The 24599-nt window shown below is 44.6% G+C and overlaps 1 protein-coding gene across 7 annotated transcripts in view; it reads right to left on the reverse strand.

The window, feature by feature from the left end:
- Positions 1-24599, reverse strand: part of AGAP1 (ArfGAP with GTPase domain, ankyrin repeat and PH domain 1) — a 287855-nt gene that overhangs the window by 35962 nt on the left and 227294 nt on the right. For all 7 annotated transcript variants that reach the window (XM_042874292.1, XM_042874293.1, XM_042874289.1 and 4 more), the window contains 3 exons: positions 9480-9634; positions 8395-8485; positions 2889-3111 (listed from right to left, as the gene is read on the reverse strand). In XM_042874292.1, coding sequence (XP_042730226.1) covers positions 2889-3111; positions 8395-8485; positions 9480-9634 — 469 coding nt within the window. The remainder of the gene's footprint in view (positions 1-2888; positions 3112-8394; positions 8486-9479; positions 9635-24599) is intronic.

The following is a 24599-nucleotide window of genomic DNA, read 5'->3' on the forward strand; positions in this document are numbered from 1 at the left end:
CACACAAGCCTGATGGTCAGATGGAACCTCCTGTGCTCCAGTTTGTGCCCAGTGCCTCTGCTCCTGGCACTGGGCACCACTGACTCCATCCTGTCTGCACTCTCCTTCAGGTACTTACAGACATTGCTAGGACTCCCCCGAGCCTCCTCTCCCTCAGCCTGAGCAGCCTCAGCTCTCTCAACCTCTCCTCACAGCAGAGGACTCCACAAGGTTCCTCCCAGGCCGTGTCTCAGCCTCCTCACATCCCTCTGGGGCATCACTTGGGTGTCACCTGCAGGCTGTCTGAGGGTACCCATCATCCACATCACGATGAAATACGTTAAACAGGACGGCATCCACTGATCTTCTGAGGTACTTTCTTGCCTCATCACTTTTTTTGCTAACCCCACTTAAAATCTATTTTCGCTGCTCCTAACAGGAATCCTCGTGCAAAACTCAAAGCAAAAGAAAAAGCTGAATGCAGTCTGAGATGCTGGCCTTATTTTCTTGTCTTGTCTTGGGCAGAAGGATTATCAGGCTAATAGAAGACCAAAGTAAAGTACAAAGGGAAGCACGCGCTTTGAAAAGGCAGAATTTCAGATATTCCTCTGCAAAGTATCATTCATGTCCTGCTCCGAACAGCAGGAAAAAGATGGAGTGAGGAGAACAAGATTAAAATTGTTCTGTGGGCAAATTTTCACATAATCTTAGCTTTATTTTTTCTATCATCTATCTTTTCCAGTACGTAAGTATGCACTTGAACACATAATTGGAAATACAAAATTAATCTTTATATCTTTTGTGCCTATAACAGTCCAGAAAGAAAGAAAGAAAAATTACATCACTGACAAACTTTAACAGCAAAATATAAACATGTCGTTCAGAAACAAAGAATTAAAATAAGCTCTGAGCAAGAAATGCAAGAAGAGTTGATTTTATATAAGTAAGACTCACCTCCAAATATGAAAAACTGAGTTATTTAATCTTCATCACACGTGGTGTCAATGTATCACGATAATGTCTTTCATTTACAGATGAATCCTAACACAGTGCTATTTAAATATACCCAATTAAGTGCATGCCTTTCTTTTTGATGTATATTTTCTGCTCACCTCAATAGTAAGGAGCAGGATACATTTGTTAAGTGCAGCAGTGTAAGGTATTTCTGGATGAGGCAGAAAGCAATACTAATGACAGAAAGGCAATAAGAAGTTCATTTCAACCTAACTGATGAAATGACTGTATTTACTGTATAATAGCACACGTGTATGTTAGCAGACACACAGTTTACGTATGGGTGCAGTCTGTGTAGGTCTCTTTGAATGCATTTATATGCATAGCCATTCCCCCAAGTAGCCTGATTAATGTACTTTGCTTCATTCTCGAAGACGAACCAAAGGTGGCACCACAAATTCATTTTTCAGTGCTAACGAAATAATGCCATAAGAAACAGTTGACTTTATTGCAGACAACAGCACAACCCTACTTCTGCACAGCAAGAGGTGGCACTGCTACAAACTCCCAGGTTGTAATTTCACTTGATCCAGCACGGCAAAAAGCAAAACCCATCCATACATAAGCAAAATAGGGATACAATTCCCTCTGACTTCTTTTATATGAAGGAAGCAAACACTGAGAGCCTAACCTCTGTCCTATCATTTGCTGCCTAGGGACTGAACGGTGCTCAGACACAGGCTGCTGCCCCAGAGCTCACACTCAGACAATTACAACACACTTCTAAAGACAACTGTGAAGATTGGCCCAGCTGGGTGAGGTAGTCCAGAAGGTCTTCCTCCCTTCCTCTGAAATACAGTCTGCCAGAAGTCACTCTGCGTCTCCCAGGCGATATGTTAGTTAGAACTATTAGAACCTACACTTCAAATCCACTAAAATCAGCAAGTCTTCCTTTCTTTGACAGCGATCAGATAAATTAAGCATAAAAAACCTTCAGACTTCAGTGGGATAATACATCATGAAAGATTTTCACCGTGCTGAGCTAAGACTGGTAGGTAAAATTGTTCTCACAGGAAACACGCGTTCCCCCATCAACTTACGCCTTCGTATATATCACATAAAGAAAGTAAGCAAGTCCAGCTGAGCAGGACTTTCACCACAGCTGTGATGAGAACCCAAAGACCTGACAGCCAGATGCAAATTTGCATGGCGGTGCCCTGGCTGAGCCTGAACTACTGAAGGCAGATTATTAATCATAAACTGATAGTCCAAGAGCCAGAACTTGGCTTAACAAAACTAAGAAACTTATGAAAGTATAATTTAGATTGAAGTATAACCAAGTGGGAGGTTAAAACTCCCACTGTTTTGTCAGTCAGTGAATTGTACAAAAAACTGGAGAGCTGCTCAGAAAGCCTTCACAGGCATGAATGAGCATGAGGGTCACCTAGTTCTGACACGCATCTCATTCGATGTACATTCTTCCTGGACTTGCAGTGAAGACATTTACCCAATGATTTCTATAAGGGGTACTTGAAGGAAGAATTTAAGTCTATGTTGTGAATTGTAGAATGACCTGGGTTGAAAAGGAGCACAATGCTCATCTGGTTCCAACCCCCTGCTATGTGCATGTCACCAACCAGCAGCCCAGGCTGCCCAGAGCCACATCCAGCCTGGCCTTGAATGCCTGCAGGGATGGGGCATCCACAGCCTCCTTGGGCAACCTGTGCCAGTGCCTCACCACCCTCTGGGTGAAAAACTTCCTTCTAATATCCAAGCTAAACCTCCCCTGTCTCGGTTTAAAACCATTCCCCCTTGTCCTACCACCTGTGACTGAGATGCCAAAATAAGGAATTAATCGCTGAGGCTCACGGTTTACAGTTTACAGTCTTTGCCACCCGTACAATTACACGCTGCGCGACCACTGCATGCCACAGTCATGGAGAAAGAAACCATACCTTGTGGAATCTGATGAAGGTTTCATATGGCCTTGGCTGCTCTCCTCCCAAACGCTGTTTGCCAGCTCATTCCCAATTGAAGACATCACCTTGATGAGCTCTATAGGCCAGTCATCCAGGTCAAGAGAGCGGACTCGGGAGAGGTGTGTGCCAAGGTTTCGGTGTATACCTGAGCATTCGATACATATGAGGGCTCCCAGATTCAAGCTAGCCCAGTCAGGGTCTGCAGAAGAAAGGACAAAGGCCATCATCAGCACAATAAAACACCAAACAAAACTTTCTGGTTAATATTTGTGGATAAAGATTTTGCCTCCAAACACAATGGGAAAAAAAATATTCCGGCGTCCTCGTTCACAGCACAGTTGGGAAGTCTAGCAGAAGGCTCTATTTTGCCTTCTTAAGGCACTAATGAGAAACCCTAAGGGGGGAGGGATCACAAGAGATGCAGCCCAGCTTCAGTCAAAAGGAAAAGGTGAATAAGAAAGAAAAGAAGAAACAAAGAAAATATAAGCAGGCAGCTTATGAAGAAGTAGTAGAAAATGTCCCTCCTTGGGAATCTAGAGTCACTCGTAGCCAATTACAAGAGAAAAAGAAGGAAAAAAAAAGAGTAGACACAATGTCTCTGTTGCTAACTATATCAACTCCCCTAATAACCATCTATATCATCACCTACATATGGCTTTTACATCTAACACACTATGGGGTATGTTTTCATCTCTAAGATCAGGGAGATAAGTACTAAGATGAAAATGTGATGCTTTGAACAGTCCCAGTTTTAGTGTACTAGCCAGAAGGATTCCACAGACAAAAAAAAAAATAACCCTGCAAATGATGAGGCAGCGACAAACCTGACAAAAGCCGGGAAATTCAAAGTCATTTCCCAAGATGGTTCACTTTTTGTCACTGTCCTGTGTTATTTAAATCTAGGTTTGTATGAATATCCCTCTTCAACAAACATTCACTTCAACAAATGCAATGAAAGACTTTATGGGAGGAATTTTTGGTGGCTTTTTTCCCACCTGCTGTCAGATCTTTTCTTCTCTCTTTACCCTGGGCCTCCCAAAGAATGAGGAGACTATCACAAATGACAAGCAGGAAAATCACCATTAATTGAGAGGGTAGGCACAATTTTCATTCAAATCTAAACAAAATTCTGGGCCGACAGGAAATACATTTCCAATGTCCCCTTCTATTCGTGCAAATGTCATCAGAGGACTTTGGCGATATTTCCAGTTTGTGTCACTCAACATTAAAAAATCATTTTTGGCAACCAAAATAGGAGCAAGGAATATGTTTCTCAGCTTTCTGCCATGTCACAAGTGGACAGAAAGGACACTTCAAATGTACCCCTAAGACAGAAGATAAGCATAAGATTTCATTGAAAAAGCAGACGTTCTCTCGTCAGTCTTCAGAAATTGAAATGGAAAAAAAAAAATATAGAAATTAGAAGGGAAAAAAAAATAACCTACACCACAAGAAAACCCACCACCTTATTTCAGTTAAGCAGAAAAACAGATCTTTTGTTTAAAAAGTTTCTGTCTAAGGTAAGTCTTACCCTAGGAAGAGACAGCAAGCATTTCAGATCTCCAGAAATACAGAAGACAAAACGCCTGCCGTGCTTTACAAGTCCTTGGGAAGACAAGCATTAAACATTCCTTTCTTGCATATTTGTCCAGGTCACCTCCATGAGTTACTTGCAGTGTCTTGCAGACAGAAGGGGAACTCGAGCAGTATGTGTGAAATACACTAACGTGCTAATTTGTGTGTAAAAGCTTAAATGGGGCAGATATTTGGTTTAAATTGATAAACTGAGGCTTAGAATGAAATCTCTGCCCCTGACCTGCAAAGGCCAGGGTTATCTTCACAGACACAAAAGGTGTCAGGAGCTGAAAGAAGCACCAATTCGGAATGCAGCAAGAGAAAAATTACTGATTAATATTTTTGCAATTATTCCACCACTGCCCCACACTGTCTTAACATCCACTGTTTGGTCTCCATCAACGTTCAGCTAGTGTTGGTACTCCATGGGTGTTATCTTTTCTTCATGGAGGAATTCAACTGCACTTTTTTGCTTCATATGCCCTTCCATGTCTGATGCCATTCTGTCAGCCTGCCCCTCAGCTGCCATCTGTCACACAGCAACAAAACATAATGGGACACGGTGGCAAGGTTCAGCCTGCTGTACCTCCAATTCTGCCTCTGATGTTGCAGACCATAAAAAAGGAGGCATTACTTTTGGAGCAGCCTTTGTAGACGACCAGGGATGGCTCCTTGTGAAATTCAGTGCTCCTGTCTAACATCTTAAGCTGCAACTGGTAAAATAGGGACATTTTTACATTGTTGAATACTCCCTGATTAAATGCTTAATTTTCTCCTCTAAAAACTTCCTCCCATTTTGGCTTTAACTTTGATCAAATGGAATCACTCGAAGGAGGAAGCTTTGGAGACAACTGTTCTGGGAGAATAACCCTCTCCATCTCCTTCATCGCTGCGGACACGAGGAGGCTGATGGAAGAGTCACCCATGCTAAACTCATCTGGATTCAGCATGGCAAAGAGTGCCAACCTGAGCAGGGGCATCTCTGAAGAGAGGAGCAGAAGAGCAGGGAAAGGAGGAGCAGCAGTTGGTTGGGAAAGGAGGAGCAGCAGTTGGTTGGGGAAGGAGGAGCAGCAGTTGGTTGGGGAAGGAGGAGCAGCAGTTGGTTGGGAAAGGAGGAGCAGCAGTTGGTTGGGGAAGGAGGAGCAGCGTCTTGCAGAGCTGAAGCAAAGAGTGAGAAAAAGGCCTAGCTTTTCAATCCTTTGAGAATTTTATTCCACATACAGAAAAAAAAGGAATCTGGTGATGGGTCTGACAGGCTGCTGAAATCAGCGCTTCAGTGTTTGGCTGTCAAATCCAAAAAGTACCACTAGATAGACTGTTGGCATGGAAAAGCCATGATGAGACTCTTGTTTTTAGAGGAAAGCAAGAGAATTGATGAGGCACCTCAGAGGAGTGAGACAAGTTTATCCTCTGGCATCTTTACAACGGGAGGAGGCAGAAATGGAGCTGTGGGCAGAAATTCAGCCCCGGGACAGGAAAGTTAGGACAGGAGTTTGACAAAGCTCAGCTCAGGGCAGCTAAAGGGCCAGCAGCCTGCAGCACACCAGTACAACAAAGCAGCAATTCCCCAGTGAAACAAAGCGCTGTAATGAAGTGCTAAAAAGCCAAACAGCTCTAGAAAGAGGAAGAATGAGACTTCTGAAGTGGAAGATTGATGGCTCTTGAATAGAACCGAGGGACAGCAACATCTCGTATTCCTTTGCTGTCAAACATCTGGCTTTGTGAGGATGCAAATTACGTCAGCTTTCCACAGCAGCGCCGGTGTTTGTGATGCAAAGCGCTCTGGGGTAAGGCAGAAAGGGAAAAAAAGCAAATGCTGGCAACGAGAGGAGCAGGCTGAGGCTCACAGCGAGCACAGCTTTACGTTCTAATGCACATCGCTTCGGAACCAGCCCAGATTTTTCAAGGGAAATACAGCAGCCTTAAAAGTAGGGAGGCCAAAAGGCAAGGGGGACTGAAGGTTTGAATCATTTCCAGGAATACGAACTACGAATTCAGTTTCCAGCTGAGGTTCCAAAAATCACCCTCCAACTCCCAAGCCGTACAACCAAGGCCTGGCAAAAAGCACATGCCCATCCTGCCCTCTGCAGTGTGCTCCTGGCATGTCCCTTCTGCTGGCCAGCTGGCCCCAAGGAGCAATCTGGATGAGGAACAACTAGGCTGACAGGAAAAGGAGAAAAAAAAACGATTGGAAGGACATGTTTGCAGTAAATGAATCACACTTTTCTACTCTGCTTGGGTAACCAGTTAGCAGGGTTTAGGAAAATGCTGCCCACATCTGTAAGGGCTGGAGCAGGAATCAGTCACACTGCCATTGGTCTGTTCAGATACTTCAGAGAAACAAAACTTACGTCTTGGTCACTTGAAGACCTCATCCTCGCTAAACAAAGCACAGCATCTTATACAGCTATTCCCTGTGCTATACCAAAACCTTGGAATAAATCTGAATGACTACAGCTTAATAGGAAAGAATGTGAAGAAACACACATCTTTTTGGTGGTCTACACATGTTAAAATACCAGCCAAACTAAGATTTTTTCCTTGCTTAACACACCTTGGTTTACCAGACAGTGGAACATAAAGTCCTTAATTCATCAGTGTTGGTAAACCTGTGGCATTTCCACCGGTGATCTCCTCCAAGCAGGTCAACAAGCTGTTCTGACAGTCTGAGACTGGTACTCAAAGACTAGTCCAGCCAAGCTCATATCCCTGCAGGCTGAACTGCTGGGGACAGAGCAGCTGCCTTTGTTCCTGAGCCATCAGAATATGAATATCTGACAATTTTCAAAAGAATCAATTAAAATCAATCTATGTGTGAAGAACATTTTGATGGCATGGACTGGAAATGTCTGTGAATGTGCTAACCACCTTCCTTCAGACCTTTTGAGGATGAAGCAGGGCACAATAGGTTTGTTTGCTGTGTGGATGACTGAATCAGCTAAATTGCTAGCTATGGAGACAGGAAATTAATCGTGCAAAAGCACTTGCACATCTGTATGAATGTTCATTTTAAATTTAACTAGGAAGTTTAAATGGCTTGAGACAAGGAGTCAAAACCTTAAACAGTACATCTTAAAAAAAAAAAGTACTCAAAGAAAAATAAATGAATATTTTTCCATTTTAAGCACATGTAAAATCACAAGAAAAGTTCTGACTTACAGATATCAAAGAAGTAAAAATGCAGGAGTTCTCAGTCCTTCTGCTCCTACAACTAATTGCTTTAGAGCAAGAGTACTTCCTTTTTATGGCTTTGTTACAAACCTCTGGAACTAAAGAGCAACAGAATAATGACCTCAGCTGGGGTTAGTGAGGTGAAGAGCAGCTCAAAGTATTCTTGAGAACATTTCTGAACATTAGATATGTGTTAAAAAAAAAAGGGGGGGGAAAGAGACATAGAAAGGAAATAACTCTCAAATCAGTTTTCTGGTATCCACATACAACAAGGAATAACCTTTGTTTCTTCTGATGAGTAATTCTAAAACCAACCAACAAACAAAAAAACCTCACACATTAAGCTTTAATTCTCTGAAAATATGACCACAGTACACATGTCTTCGCTTTCCTGTGAAGAAAAGGAAAAAGGAGTTTGTTCTTTGACATCAGCTACTTCCATTTTCTTCCTGCTTTGGGTGGAGAAGACATGTCCACGTTTGAAGAGGTAAGTACAAGAGGGAAGAAAACAAATTAGACTTATCTGACAGAGTGTATATTAAATATAAATTAACATGAAATCAATCTGATTAAGCAAACTGCACAATGAAGAAGAGAGGTGAACATATATGGAAGGTAATGCCAAAAAAGACAAAGCCCATGGTGGACGTTCACCTATCTCTTGGCCAAGGAACCAAGGAGGGCAGCTTTCTGAAGCACAACACACCACACTGCCTCCAGAAGCAGCTGTACTTACTCTGTGCTTCACAGTCCACGCAGTGGGAATTGCCTCTGATGTTCCTTATCGACTGAAGGGCCATGGCCTCATTCTGACTTGTCAGGCGCGACTGGAAATGTGAAGAAAGGCGTACGGAACGAACAAGAGAGCAATAAACAGGGTTAGTCAGCACCACTGTCAGCAAATGGGAAAAAAAACAACACAGAGCTCAGGTCAAGTCTGAACGAACAGGGATCCTGAAGTCCTTGGCCAATGCTCTTTGCTCAGATCCGCAGGGTCTGTCACCATGTGCTAGTTCAGCTCTTCCCAATTAAACCACCTGGGGGCTTTCTGAGAATAAAATCGACAAACTAGGGACTCTATGAACATAATTTTCAAATGACAAAAAAAAAAAAGGCCATGTGGAGATATTCCATCACAACAACATCTACTGCACCCCTACTTGCTGTACTTACAGTATTTCAGTTAGTTCTTTTGACATGTTTTGAGACCGTGGACCTACCTTACAGAAGAAAACCTCTGTAGCAGGTTGAGTATGCTTAAGTATACTTATATTGAGTATATATAATCAGAAAAGTCCCCTCTACAATCAGAATCTTAACAATCGATTCTACTTTTATACAAAAGCCAATCTTCTCTGTAGGCACTGGATAGTGACTGCTACCAGCCATTCTTTGCCTCACTTTGTGTAAGTGCTCTAAACACAGGTGTTAGCATACAGATTTCTCTGTTGTGCTCCCTTAATGTAAACATTAAGGTACACATAAATCCATGGGAGTCAGACACAAAACCAAATAGGTTATGATTTTTCACCATCTCAGAAATGTGTAATGGAATCAAACATTATTATCCCAATTATTATTGGAAACATACACTGGAAACAAGCAAAACACCCATGCTGGTAGGATGGGGTAATGAAAGCAGGCATTCATTGTAAAACCTGAGTTTCCCTCTTGCAAACACATTGCTTAGACGGATAGTGTGCAGCTCTAACACTACGTGTTTTTCTCTAGGAGATGTTTCAAGCTCAGTGTTCTTGATTTTGCTTTGCTCGATGATCAACCACCTACTGCTTATTCTCAGTGTTACTCCATGTGCCATACCTTGTTCTTGCTGCTCTCACAGGACTGTAAACTGGCCAAGATCTGACTCTCTATGGCTTGTACCCACGCATCTCTTTCTTCGTATGTGGTAGCTTCAAAGTGCCAAGTCTGGCCAGTGAGAGAGACAATGATAAACTCAAAGTTTTCTTCTTGTTCTGAAAAAAGACATGCAATAGGAGAAAGGTTTAAGTTTAAGGATATCAACAAACAGGCCTAAGCAAGTGCAAGTCTGAATGTCGGAGATTTTAGGCTAAGTAAATCCAACCCTGAAGCCGCACAATGCATCAAAAACAACTCACAGATCCAGCATTTTTGTCTCAAAACATTACATGAATGAAGTACTATTTTGTTCAAATATACAGTTCTTGTGTGCACTTGCCTGTTCAGTGTTGAGTCTATCCAGTCACAAAGTGGCTAACAGGCATCATTTAGACTTCAACCTGACATGCTAAGAGCTACACACTGTAAAAAAAACAACTCACAAAGTGTGCCACAAAATAACTAAAAGGATGAATGCATTATAGAGAGTTGACAATACAAAGTTTAAGAGTTTGTGCTCTTCCTTCCACCACGTCTGTACGTGCAGAGATGTGTTGAAAGCAGATACGTGCATTTTCGGTCTACAGCACAAATACACTAGATTATAACACAGGATTAAAATCAGTTCAACCTATTCACATTGGGAGAGATGAGAAAATGATCTAAGAAGCTAGCAGAAAGGGTCAGTGAAAACCCCTCAGGGCCACTACGGAATAAGGACAAGTATTCAGGCCAAAGCACTGCAGTGTATGAAAACACCAACAAACCTAAACTAAACGGACATGCTCTACCTACACATGGGATACCAAAATCAAATCAAAAAAAGTCAAGGAGGCTGAGATGGTGGAATCAGGAAGGGCAGGCATGAAGCATGGAAGGAAGATTACAACAGAGCACAAAGTTCTGGTGAGCATCAGACATAATGGGCTTTGCAAAAAGCATTCACTTGTCTACTGATGACTTATCAGACATCCAGGGCCACGGAACTCCTGCATTACCTTGTCATCTATAAGCATATAAAGATGTGACAAATCTAGAGCTGGCTTTAAATGCAGTACTGCTGCTCAATGGAAGTCATTTTTTCACCTGTGGGATAATTAGTTTTCCTCCCTTCGCAGTCCCATGTGCTGCCTGTCCTACTACTGTAGGATAACACAGCATTGCAGAACAACAACTGAAGCACCTCCAGAAAGCCTTGTTGAAGGGAAGAGAGGCCTCACAAAGACCAGAGAACACTGGCAGACGAGGACATGGAAAAGTGAATCTCACATGCAGCAGCTCCCTGTAGAGTCCAGTTTAGGAGATGCGTCATTCTTAGGCTTTTTAGTGGCTTCTAAATGATAAAATCTTTGTACTTCCAGAGTCTTAATAAATAAGAGATTTTTGTATTAAATAGGAAAGCAAAGTATTAATGTTTTAATGCTGGGGTAAGCAATCTGAACAAGATGCACATATTTCTCTTCTGCTCCTCACATTTCTCCTGACCTGCTCCCCAGCAGTGGCCCTGCAGCCAGAGCTGCCCATCACTGCCCTCACTGCAGTCCAACGCATCGCCCAGGACCTCACAGCCATCTCTGTTAGGAGAGGAAGGATGGAAATGATCTGCTCCATGATCTTCCCAGGCACAGAGCTGAGGCTCACCACCCTCACCCTTTCTTAAACATGGGAGCAACGTTTCCCTTTCTCCAGTCACCAGGGACTTCACCGGACAGCCGCTGTTGTTAAAATATGATGGAGAGTGGCTTGGCAGCCACATCAGCCATCTCTCTCAGAGCCCCAGGATGGATATCATCCCGCCCCATGCATTTATATGCATTCAGTTACACCAGGAGGACTCGGCCTTGTTCCACCATTGCACTGGGACGGAATCCCACCCCACGCCTAACTCAAATCTCCCCTCCTTTACGTTAGAACCATTCCCCCTTTGTCCAATCACCATCACCACACAAAAAGTTCGTTTCCCTTCTCTTTATAATCTCCTTTGAAACAATGGAAGGCTGCATTAAGCAACTACAGCAAGCAAGGCAGGCACAGAGCAATGCCTGTGTCACCACGGGACTGTGTCACAGAGGTGCACTGTGACCTCAGGGGAGGGGGGCTGACCCCAGCGGTCACGGAACCCCCCACTGCCACTCTCGAGCTACCTTGGCAGGTAAGGCAGCAGGCTCCCTCTGCTCCTGGCACGGCGGCCCTCCAGGGGATGCCAGTGCCCCAGATCTCACCCCAGCGCCCATCTGGGCATTTCTCCACAGAGAGAATTTCTCCACGGATGCCGACGGTGCTTCCGACACCCGACGCGATTATCCCTGGATCCTTTGTGCCTCCACTGACCACTGCTGCAATGCAGACCAACAGCAGCGTAGCAGGGCCAGTGTCAACCCAACCCCTCCCTGTCCCCAATGTCACCTACGTGGTGCCTCAGGCTTCTGTCTGGCCTGGGGTACCAGGTGTCCAAGGACAGGGAGTGCAGCTCCCACCTGGGGGGATGCCCCAAGTGGTTCAGCTGCCACCTGCAGGGGTCTCCCAAGTGGTTCAGCTGCCACCTGGGGTGATAACCCAAGTTGTGGGTCAGCTCCCACCTGGGGGAATGGCCCCAACAGTGGTTCAGCTGCCACCTGGGGCGGTCCCGCAAGTTGTGGGTCAGCTGCCCTCTGGGGTGATGCCCCAACAGTGGTTCAACTGCCACCTGGGGGGGTCCCCCAGGTTGTGGGTCAGCTCCCACCTGGGGTGATAACCCAAGTTGTGGGTCAGCTCCCAGCTGGGGGAATGGCCCCAACAGTGGTTCAGCTGCCACCTGGAGGGGTGCCCCAAGTTGTGGGTCAGCTCCCACCTGGGGGGAAGCCCCCAACTGTGGGTAAGCGACCACGTGGGAGGAAGCCCCCAGCTGTGGGTAAGCGGCCACGTGGGAGAAAGCCTCCAACCGTGGGTCAGCTCCCACCTCAGGGGGTGCCTCCCATTGTGGTTCAGGTCACTCCTGAGGGGCTGCCCATAGTTGTGGGTCAACTGCAACCTGGGCAGCAGGAGTTACCCCTGCTCTTGCTCCTACCCGGGGGCATGAAGCCGGGTATGCCTCCCCCCAATGCCCCTGCCCACTGCTGGGATCACCCCCCAGTGGCAGGGACGATGCAGCCCCAGCAGCCGATGGGGCCGCAGCCTGGGGCCGCGTTGCGTGGGCAGCCCCCGCAGCCCGCAGGCAGCTGCCCGCTGCAGGCTGCCAGCCAGCCCGGCTCCTCAACTGTCCTCCAAGGACCTCCAGTGCAGCAGCAGGTGCTCTTCGTGCCCGGCACCCTGCCCACTATCCTAGAGCAGGAGGAGGAGTCCTTTGGAGACGCCGTGGTGCACACGGAGGACCAGGGGCATCCAGCATCCATCAGCATGTGCCCCCATCCCACCACGGCTCCTCTCACCTGCAGCATCACAGCGCTGGAATCAGGTGGTGAGTTTGGGGGCTGCAGAGCGGGCGGCAGGCTGGCTGCACTGGGTGGCTGTGGGAAAGATGGCATTGCCTCACAGAGGATCTTCTTGCTTTTCCAGCAGCAACCACCAGCTCAGACATCCCGGAGGACATCACCAGCATCAGTGACCTCCTGGCTTGGATGAACAGCGGTGAGTTTGGGGGCAGCAGAGCTGGCAGGGGAGTGTTTGCACCCATTTGGTGTGGGGAAGCCGGCTTTAACCCCGTGGCGATTTTCTTCCTCTTCCAGAAGTGGCACCCAAAGAGGTCCCGGATGACATCCCGGGCATGGATGATCACTCAGCCGAGTGCCCAGCCCCTGCCTGCACCACCAGTGGACACCAGCAGAGCACTGGCAGCATCCGAGCCACCAAGAGGAAGCTGCCGCAGAGCAAGGATGCTCCAGAACAAAAGCGCTCGCGCTAGGTGAAGCTGGGTGGGCTCAGCAAAAATGGGAGCATCTGCAGAAACCGGCCCACGTGGTGCAGCAGGAGACACGGCCACAGCCAACAAATCAGGCTACCTGTAGCCCTGGGCTCCTCGCCGGCCCTCACACAGAGCAGCAGCAGTGCTCCAGGGGCATCGGCCCCAGCCCAACCCCTCCAAACCTGGGCTGTCCACCAACAACACCTTGGACTGGGACAGCGTGGGACGCCATTACATTATGTTATGTTATGATGTTTTATGTTATCTTATGTTCAATTACATTAAATTACTTTAAATTATTCAACGTGTCATATTCACTTTGCTACGACGACCTGCAGTTGTTTATACAGCAGCAACAAATGCTGCCACTGAATCCTCCAGCTCAGAGCAATCTTCTATATAGAGTGCAACCTCTTCCATACACAGTGCTTCCCTGTGCTGGTATACGATTAGAGGCATGAAGAGGAATGCAAAGTTTTCAATAAAGTGCATACCAGGAGGAAGAAATCCAGGAACAGCAAAAGAAACAGAAATGTTAAGCTCAAAGATTTTCACAGCAATTACTCATTGCAGGTGCTACTGAGGTGAGTGCATCAGTATGGTGGCCAGGACCCCTCAATGTGCAAAAAGCAAGAACACCCTATTGGGATGCATAACAAGAGGAGACATCAGCATGGACAGAGCTAATGTGTTTAATAATCAACAAGCACATATTTAATCTCTACAGTAATCCTGTCACAGCTTGGCCCAAAATTTCAGCATCCAAGTATGCAGTGATTTCCCAGATTTACAGTTTCAGGACCTGAAAGAGGTGTACAGATCCAAGATACAGCATGACTGAATTCTCCCACCTAGTAATCCTGATCACATACCTAGGAATTGGTTATGAACAACAAATTCTGCAATCCAGCCTAGCCTGTAAGGGAGGTTTGAAATCCCATCCTCAAACAGTATCCCTGCAAGCTTTGCACAAAATGCTGCACCGAAGTCATTCCTCTGCTCATGGAAGACCTACTGCACAATGGAGACACACATTTGGGACCACCATCAGCCATTTCCTGGTTATCCTCCACACAAAGCACCCTTATCTCAAAGGGAAGGCTCCCGTTTAATCTCCTGACCTTTGCTGCTGTGACCAGATGACACCGTGACAAAAGCTGGAAAACCTTGCAGCTGTGGTTACTGGGGATGGCCAAGTCCACACGTCAATGAGTTTGTGCCAGTACTGTGGGGATGTGTTAGGGCTGGGCTGGAACGACTTCACTTCATCAGCAAGTGGGCTGACAACACTGCTGACAACAGAACAAGTTTGCAGGAGTTCCCTGCTCAGGGAAACAAAGCAGCACAGCCCACATCACATCACCTAGAGAGCAATGAGCAAACCAGATGTGCCACGCAGGTAGTGATCTGTAAATCCGGACCCATCACAAAAGCAAACAGAAAAAGCCAGGCAGCAGAGTGGAATTGGTCAGTTTTAGCCTTTAGTAAAATTACAGGTAGTGCTATTTAAATCCCTAGGAGCCCAATCACAACATTTTATTAAACGGTTTTCCATGTTTAACGGTCATTCATAGAAAGGTCCACTGTAATAGTATTTTAGCACCATCAACCTGTCGAAATCAACCTGCCCAATTACTCCAAACTACATTAATAACACCGGATATTACACTAATTGTGTCCAGTTTCTATGCAGACGAGGTCCTGTGGGGCTAATTTTTCATCCTCAGGGGCAAGCAACTCAGCCATCAAGCTGATTTCACCAGGAATCCCTCCTCATTACACAAGTCCAGGCTGTCAAACTTTTTTTAAAAAGGTTAATGGGCCAATCAGTCATCAATTATTTCCTGGAGGCTCAGCAGACAAAGGGTTAAAGTGCTAAGAAACAGCTGCAACTGATTTACATTTGGAAGTTATTACAGGACAGGAGATGTCTCAAATGTTGCGTTGTGGGGCTGCTGCGTGAGCGAGGAGAGAGGTGGCTGAAATGAGAAATGAGCTGGAAGCATTAAGAATGTGATACAGAACCCAAAGCATTGGTGAGGCTTTTCTTCCACTAGAGGATGTGCAACCAGGAAGACTACACCAGATTGCATAGAGAGGCGTGGGAGCCACCCTGAAGGCACTACGTGGTGCTACTCTGTTCTGCACACGCTGCTCTCACTGTTATCCCTCTGAAGGAAGGTTACTGTGTTCAACCCAAGTCAACATTTACTGTCCTCTGCCAAACAACGTGTGCTGCTACAGCCCACCTGCTTGTGGAACACCATACACAACTCCTTGTGGGCATTCTGCAGGGGAAACAAGCAGGCACTCTGTTAGAAAAGGACACAAAATAATCACAGGATACATTCAGCCTGTAACTTGTTTCAGAGAGCTGGGTTAAGTCTGCTGAAACACAGCAAAGCACACATCCAGCAGCAGCACGTGTCTTGGCAGACCAATAAGAGCAGTTCTAAATGCTGGCCATACGTGTTTGCTGTTTCCCCTTCCCATTCCTTTCATCCTCACTGTTAGGAACTGCACAAGTAGCTGCAGACATCATGCAACTCTGGTGTGGAGCCATGGGCACAGCCTCATGCCAGCAGAAGGTATGGGTGCCATTCTGCCAGGCACCCTGCAGCCAGAAACTGCACCCATTCCAAAGGTTTGCTTTTCAGTGAAACACTAGTGCTGCTTTTCCATGGGTGTAAAATGAAGACTTGCCAGGATTAGGGCATTTCTCCTGGGCCCACTATTTTGGCAGTCAGAAACAGAACTGGAGTTCTGACTTCTGAGGCAGTGGCTTACAACCAGCCCTTTTCATGCCAGCTTGTGCATCTGCACAATGCAGTCGTCATCAATGCTACCTTGGTAAATTAATAGCAAGTCGCTGTGCACATCTGGTGCACGATACCAGAAACAATAAGTATAGAACCTGAAGGCTCAATGGCGTGTTTCAAACACCCATCAAGCATCTTCTGTAGTTGAGGTTGCGGCTTCAAACCCATCCAGTGCTGTCTGAAGTAACACTGACACTCATTCCATGCCAGCATCCTTCCTTAATAACCCACAGCCTTTTGTTCTTGAAGATGATAACGAAAAACTTCCCTAGCAATCAACATTGGATGTTTACAACATACAGTTTGTTCACAACAAAAGTGTTATTTATGTACTACGTCATGAGAACTATCACTACCTTTTGCCACTTGATGTAAATTATCCCTGTAAGTTGGAAGATAAGTATGTTTATTAGCAGCATCAATTAAAGAAATATTTGTGCCACGTCCCACTGGGCATGACTATGCTAATACTTCTCCCCTTTCCAAACCCAGTGTCTAAATCTAATTAGTTCTGAAAATCAACCCTATCAGGACAATATAGCTCTGCTAGCAGTTGCCCACAGCTCTTGATAAAGGTTGTGTTCCACTGGAAGAATGTTTCAGTACCAGTGTTTTGTATCACTGCCCATCAATGACAAACTGATGATGAAAGGCTTGTTTCTAGCTCAAGGGACAGACGCTCTCCCCCCACCATATGCACTTACTTTATTTGGATGCCAGGACAACATGGTTCAAAGAGCACCATGAAGTCATTTTTACATTCAGTTCATGCAGCATGCAAGTCTGTACTTGCAATAGGTGTTTCCTAGTGTGCTTCAAGCCTGCAGTTCACTTTTTAAACCATACGTGTTTCAAAGATAAAGACCTTTCTTGGCTAAGCCGACCAGGCAGAGCTCATCTTTAGTGCTCTAACAGCCATCTTCCTCCCCATCTGCAGGGCTTAAGCCAACGTGAACTTTCTGCACAGGTGCAGCATCGCTGCAAGAGCATCAACAGCTTTTAAACAGAGTGGCCACTTTCAAGCTCAGCATGGCATAGAGCAAAAGGTGACCTTGTGCAGGCAGAAAGCACGAGTGACCCACCAGACTGAGGCTCGTGCAGATGCTCCCCTCTGCTAAGCACCTATGGAACAGTTGCAGCACGCACATCTGTGCCTTCTCCTTCTTCACTGGAGGTTTTCCTACGTGGAAACACGCTAAAGACCTACATCACAGTGCCAGAATTACAAAGTAGCCAAGAAAAGCTTCTGAAAATCCTGCATGATGGTAATACCTTTGCTTTGTAACAATGCAGAAGTGCAACTGAGCGAGCACGTGCTAAAAACTAAAGCAGATTTGTTATTCTGGACTGTCATTTCCTATCAACGTTTTCTTTTTTGAAGGCATAATTATCTAAACATGTGGCTTTTAATACTTACACTGCTCATTAACTCTGCATTTGCCAGTCTCACAACTGCAGCTATGGCACTGAGGGGAAGCACGCGGGCCCAGAGATGCAGAATTATGGAGAACATCAGACCCTTCCATTTTCAGTAGGGGTAAGACTTCCAAAAGAGATACACTTGCCAAACTCCAGAATTTTGCTTTGATGGCATCTCCCAAATCCCTTTGGATCAGGGTTATCAGGAACCTGTTCCCATAAGGTTGTTTATTCAACATGCCTTCCACAGATGCTTGGATTAGTGCAATGGAAGATTCTTCAGACTAGACAGGCCTTAAACCCCAAGATTTTAGTCTGTGCTACACAAGGGATATCTTTACACACATATCAAGCTTACACTTTAATGACAGGTGCACATAAACCCCCAAGTTTCTCCAGGAGTAACCCTGTAACAGCAAGCGTGCCTGCACACTGATTTAAAGAAGAAACAAAAGCCAGCACACAAATACAAAATGATATTCATGTTAATTAAACAAAAAACAACAACCTACTTATTTTCGTATTAAATAGTAAAAGAAAGCAAAGTATTAACGTCCAATCACCTTCTTCTCTCATTCTGCACTTGGAAGAGACAACAACATGATCAAAACAGACCGCATTTGCAACTGTTGCTTGAAAGGTAATAATTTTCCATTTACGACGAGGAATAAAACAAAATTATAATTAAAAAAGCCTCCTTAACAAGCCGCCGTAAAATCCCACTTTTGTTTCCCACGTACACTTTATTTGGCAGTGAGAACATGGCATCCAGCAGCAATCCAGCAGTAATTGTGCAAAAAAAAGGACGGTGATATAAATCACCAAAGGTTAATGATCAGGATGTGAACAGAGGGACTTGTTTACAGAAATAGCATGCAATTTAAAATTTACAAGAGATTTAATGCCACTGCTTGGCAATCACTAAAACCAACAGCCCAGAAAACAGTGACATTAAGAAAAATATTACAGTTATAATCATTCCAAAATAAGTCAATTAGTGTTAGGGCATGCGCTCGCGATTACTTGACCCATTTGGTTTGCACTTAAGTGAAGAAAAAAAATATATATCTCCCCCCTCTCCCAGCATTGTATGGAGAGTACTGAGTTGTGACCTATTTTGCATTCCGTATTTCTTACACCGTCCCTCTTACATGCTGCTGGAGATGGTGGCAGAGGGTTTTTCTCCTCTCCCGGCTTCCGACTCATTCTGACCTTTGGACATTTGTAAGAGTAACAAAAAAAAGAGAGAAAAAAATAAAAAGAAGTTTATAATTATGTTGTTCAAATGGAGGTGGTGGAGGGGGGAAGAAAAATCCAATGTGCTCTCATACAAAAGCCACGCTGGCTGTCTTCGGCGGAAAAAAAAAAGAGCAACGTAAGTCAATTTGTGAACTTTGGCACCGCACGACCTTTAGAAATACAACAATATACAGAATTTACAAGCAAGAGCAGCACATGCAAATGACCCGGCACTGTCTCGCCTTTGGATTAGAGCTGCAAAGAGCATTATGGAGAACGCTTTCACAAAACAAATTAAGACTGTTGCTTAAATGTCACGGCACACCATTGTATTAGGCTACAGATCATTACACCTGATACTAACACTTTTAAAAACTGTAATAACTTCGGAAATATTACATTGAGTGGCCACATGTAGAAAGGGGAAAAATCAAGAAATAAATAAATAAAGGAAGAAAATGGGTTCTTGAAGTAATTTAAACATCACCACTCCACGACTAGAGGGAAAGGTCAGAATTTAAGTAAGCTGAAAGGAACATGAATGGTAAAATAAAATGGGCAAACAGAAAGATGAAAAGACCGCTGGAATGACTCTGCAAACATAAGATGAAAGCACACATGCTTTGGGCAAATTTGATTTCCATTCCTGCATTTGGTGGGAGACGCAAGGAGGACAACTTCCAGAGAAGGGGGTAAAAAAAAGGTTAGAGAGGGGTTGTTCATCTACAACGTGTGGTTTTGTTACCTTCAGTGTTGGTGCTGCTGCTGCTGTATATATTTCGCAGGCTACCAACACGGTTTAGTTTCCAAGCTTTGCGTTTGGCTGCATCCAGAGAGCAGAAGGGGGAGAGAAAACAAAGAGAATAGAATAAAAATAAAGGAAAAAAAATATATATATGAAAAAAGGGGAGAAAAGAAACATCAAAATAGCATGTGAAGTAAAATACGAGCACAAGCCTGTTACGTGTGAAGAGCTACACACAAAGTGCACACAGGACTAAACAGCCTCTCAAATCCTCACACCGTATGGAAGGCTTCTTTCTTGGGAATGACTTTTAGATCTCTAAAAGGTGACAAGATCTAGCAAGACCAGATGGACCTGCTATTGGAACAGACAAAAAGAGCAGCAGAAATAAAAAGGCACAATGCGTTTGTACAAGGGACACATAACCAGACAAAACAACTGCAGTACGGTGCCATTTAAGAGGGAGAATCAGCCAGATGAGTTGCTCCTTTACCCTGGGCCATCCCACATACAAGGAGGGAATGATGTATCTGCTAAGTGATACCTCTGCAAGCCTTCCAGTCACCTCACCTTGTAAAATCTGTTCTGCAGCATCAAGGAAGAGATCTCTGTGACCAGCAAGAACTGGATGAATATCCAGATCTCCTTCTCAGCAGCTCGCAAGGACCTTCATTACAGAGTCATCACAGACCAGTTGGGTTGGAAGGGATCTCAAGGATCACGAAGCTCCAACCCCTCTGCCACATGCAGGGCCACCAACTTCCACATTTAACAGCAGCCCAGGCTGCCCAGGGCCCCATCCAACCTGGCCTTGAACACCTCCAGGGATGGACGGGGCATCCACAGCTCTCTGGGCAGCTGTTCCAGCACCTCACCACTCTCTTAGTAAAGAAATTCTGCCCACAGACAGGGGAGAGCCTTGAGCTCAGATATGAGGCTTCTAAAAAAGACAGTGCCACTTACACTGCTATTAATTATGATTAATTTCTCAGCCATATTTTCTCCCTCAACATTCCTCCACTCTAATTCAGCTTATTACAAAGAAACCCACGGTAAGTCTGGAATAAGACCCCATCAGCACCTCATCCTAGTAGAACACCACGTAACGTAGCCAGCAGTGCGAGAAAATATTGTCAGAATTTTCTTTCTAAATTTAACAGATATTTTTTAATGTCCCAAAGAACTCAGGCTGCACATCTGGTTCCCACAGACCAAGCTGCCCAAAGCCCCATCCAACCTGGCCCTGGGCATTCACAGCAATCCAGGCAGCCCGGGCCAGGGCCTCATTGCTCCCATCAAAGAAAAGCTACATTAGATCTGTCTACAAATTAAGGTTCATCAAATCTAAAAATATTTTCATTATACGCATCCTTCAATATGAAAAACCTTCCGTTTTAGAAATGTTTAACAAGTCCCAGCAGGTACCAGCAACCAGAGAGGCACCATTTCCCAGCTGAAACCTTGTTTTTCCTGAAAAAGAAAAAAAAAAAAAAATAAAAAAAAAAAATTTACATATAAATAGGCAAAATCGAGGTTTGGCATGCTTAGAAAAGAAAGACTGTTTCCAGTATACAAAGACCTCCTCCTAGTCTGTTTTCATTTTTCATATTTTAATCACATGTTCAGGTATGGATATATAAGCAGGAAGTGAACTTGCAGCCTGGTTTCCCATTAACCTATTGATGAAATAATCCATTTTAATGTGTTAAGTGTCATGCCTTTTTCCTCTTTTTAAAGGAATGGACTCTTTTTTCAGTGATGCTGAGGTCCTGATACATCCCAGTGCGTCCTTTAGCACTGATTAGACTCTGGCCTGCTTCCTTGTGGTGCTCTGCTATCTCTGAGAATCCAATAATATTATCACCATTAGGGCTTGGACAGTGCCAAATGCAGCTTCTGTGGGGTGATTGATGCATGTGTGACCAGCAGGGCCTGGCCCAGCCATCCTATCCTGACTGCCTTCAGAATTACAGCCTAACTATAAATTTCTGCTGCCTACAAACAAGGCCTAAGCAGGCACTAGATGTTGTTATTTGCTTGATCTGTCATTGGCTTATATACCAGAATGTTCTGTTCCATGTACATGTGTATATACAAACAAAACCGAGGAAGACAGAACTGGATTCCAATAAAAATCTATTAAAAATGCTTCATTATTTAACAGAAACAAAGCTTCGTAATTAGAAAGATCTTTATGGTAGATTGATTTGTTGAAGCATTTTTCCCCCAGAGGGTGGTGAGGCACTGGAACAGGTTGCCCAAGGAGGCTGTGGATGCCTCATCCCTGCAGGCATTCAAGGCCAGGCTGGATGTGGCTCTGGGCAGCCTGGGCTGCTGGTTGGTGACCTGCACACAGCAGGGGTTGGAACTGGGTGAGCATTGTGGTCTTTTTCAACCCAGGCCATTCTACGGTTCTATGATTCCATTTTCTGGAAGCCTATCTTCTTTACAAAGATACCAAGAAGCATCCCTAGTTAGAGTTCCAAAGGAACCCAAACACCTCTCCCAAATGTCAAATACCCGGAATGTAGGTGCCTGTGCCCCAGAAGACACCAGGTGTCTGATTCACCTTGTCCTGAAATTGCAGCTCACGCCTGCTATGCTACACTCCTACAATCTGAATGACTAATGGATTTTAATAATGTTTTGAGAAAAATCTGATTAACATCGACACTTGCTCTGATCTCTGCCTTCACCATCGACAGCAAAACAACATCCAGCAGCAATCAAAGTGTTCCCCCATCCTGACTAGCGTGTAGGCATGAAGTGGAAGCACAGTTTCTGATCTTCACCAAGCTCATTAACTCCAGAATGCAGATCACCAAGATTAAGCTTTTACCTTTGCCAGACAAATTAATTTGTGCTTCCAAACTCTCAATCTGGACTAGCACAATAAGTCATTATCCGTCACCCAACGACTCCGAGCTCTGCTTTTAACAGCCCTGCAAAACAACACCTTAATTGTTGCAACGTCCAACTGCGCACGCCATCGCCTGGCAGCTCCTCCCAGCAGTTACCACAGGAAGAAATCACTAAGAAAAAACTGGGAAAGCTTTGACTCTTGGAGGCTGACGTGTGGTTTTATGACGAAGGCTCAAAATGATTTCTTGAGCTCTTACAGAGATGCTGCTCTCCATTTCCCCATCTGTGACTTGATGTGTCACTCATACGGCACGCTCACACATCTAGTTTGAGTATACCAGTAAAGAGACTAGAATCAACTGCATTGATCAGTCTTATAAAATCTGCATTGATCAGTCTTATAAAATTTTGGCAAGCAAGACTCCCCCCCTTTTTTTTTTTTTTTGGTTCTAAACAAGCTTTTCCAGCTTCTTTTGTAAAAGAAATGACCTCCACCAGTTTGTCTTTCTGTTTCACCAGCTGCAGGAATGACATAAAGCTTCCAGATCTACAACCTGGGCTGCAAAACCAATAAAAAGCTGGGCTTTCTATGAAAAGCCTCAACAAATCAAACACAACACAGGATACCTATGGCTTAATGTGAAGAAATGCTACAGCTTGGAAACTGCTAATGGACAGAAGGTATCTGTGCCTGTAAGAGTGCAAGGGAGCCAGGATGACCTTGCTATGACTCTGTAGGTACTGGATGGACTCAGGGTGGATGACCAGAGGCAATCCCACTCTGTTATTTGTCTTCCAGGTCCTCATCTTCACGACTGCAGTTTGTAAGGCATATACTGCAATCCACACCACTGAAATGGAAGCTGTACAGGCTATTTAACAGCTTAACAGGCCTTTGAACATCCAAATAGCATCGAAATAGAGCTTCACAAAATGACTCTAAGCAGAAAAGACTTTAAACTAGTGGGATATGATGACGTGTTGGGTCTCCGTCCATTACAATGAAACCTGATGATGAAATAGTGGCAACAGTTTGCCATTTCAGCTAAAGCTCTGGGATGACATCCAGCTGTACCTGGAGGCACAGGCAATCCTCCATTTGCTGACAACTCCAAGCATTTCACTTCGTGAGCTGAATTACACTTATTTAGCAAACATGCTGCATGCAAAATTAGCTCGAACACGTATGTTTTAAGTGTGCACATCCGAAAGAGAGAGCTGGCATGCCAGCAGATGAAGAGAATTAGGCTTTGGAACAGCCTTTTGTTAAGATACGGAGTAACTGGGAATCAATTAAGCTTAATGACTCCCAATTACCACACATCTTCGTATTTGTTCAGGCAATAACTTTACATCTGTGACCAACCCCTTGCAGACAAAATTTCAGTGTTTGCTTTCTTTAATAGAGATGCTATTTGTACTGCGTTAATGAATCTACTTTTCCCATCTAATTTTGATTAGTTAGGTACTGCAGTAAATATGTTTACCACCCTACGATCAGACATCATTATTTCTAAAAGCACCTACTGTATTACTGATGTGCGTCTCTGATGGTCCATCTGTTTCATACCTGTACCATTTTCTAAGGATGCTCCAGATACCAGTCACCTAAACACCACATTAATCCCCTTCAAGTTGCTCAAATTAAATTATTTGTGCACACTGCTAAGTAGGAATATGCTTTTGTTCTGAGGAGACTCTGACTATCTCCAGTCTCACCCTACAAATCCTCCTCCACCGCAGTACCGAGAAACTACAGACTTGTTAATGTCACCTCTGGTCTCCACGTGACAGAGCTCTTTGTTGATTAGATAAATAGTCCTCAGATAGCTGATTAAAAAATGATGTAGCCGTTAGGTTGTGTGTCCAAGCCTTGTCAGCCATGTTGGATGTTAAAGTGTGCATGAATTACATCCCTGGAGTGTGCTGAACAGTGCTGATTAAATGAGGCACGCCACAGCCCTCAGCATCAATTATCAGAAATAATAGGATCTTTTCACCTACGCTGGAGGAAGGGGGCTGGGGATGGAGTCAGCATGCCACTCATTTCTCAGAATATCTCATCATCATAAGCGCAAAATAATAACGCTGCTCATTCACCTAAGGACATTTGTTTA

Source organism: Lagopus leucura, unplaced genomic scaffold (genome assembly GCF_019238085.1).
Source record: "Lagopus leucura isolate 7727_CA_CO unplaced genomic scaffold, USGS_WTPT01 Super-Scaffold_100012, whole genome shotgun sequence".
NCBI lineage: Eukaryota > Metazoa > Chordata > Aves > Galliformes > Phasianidae > Lagopus > Lagopus leucura.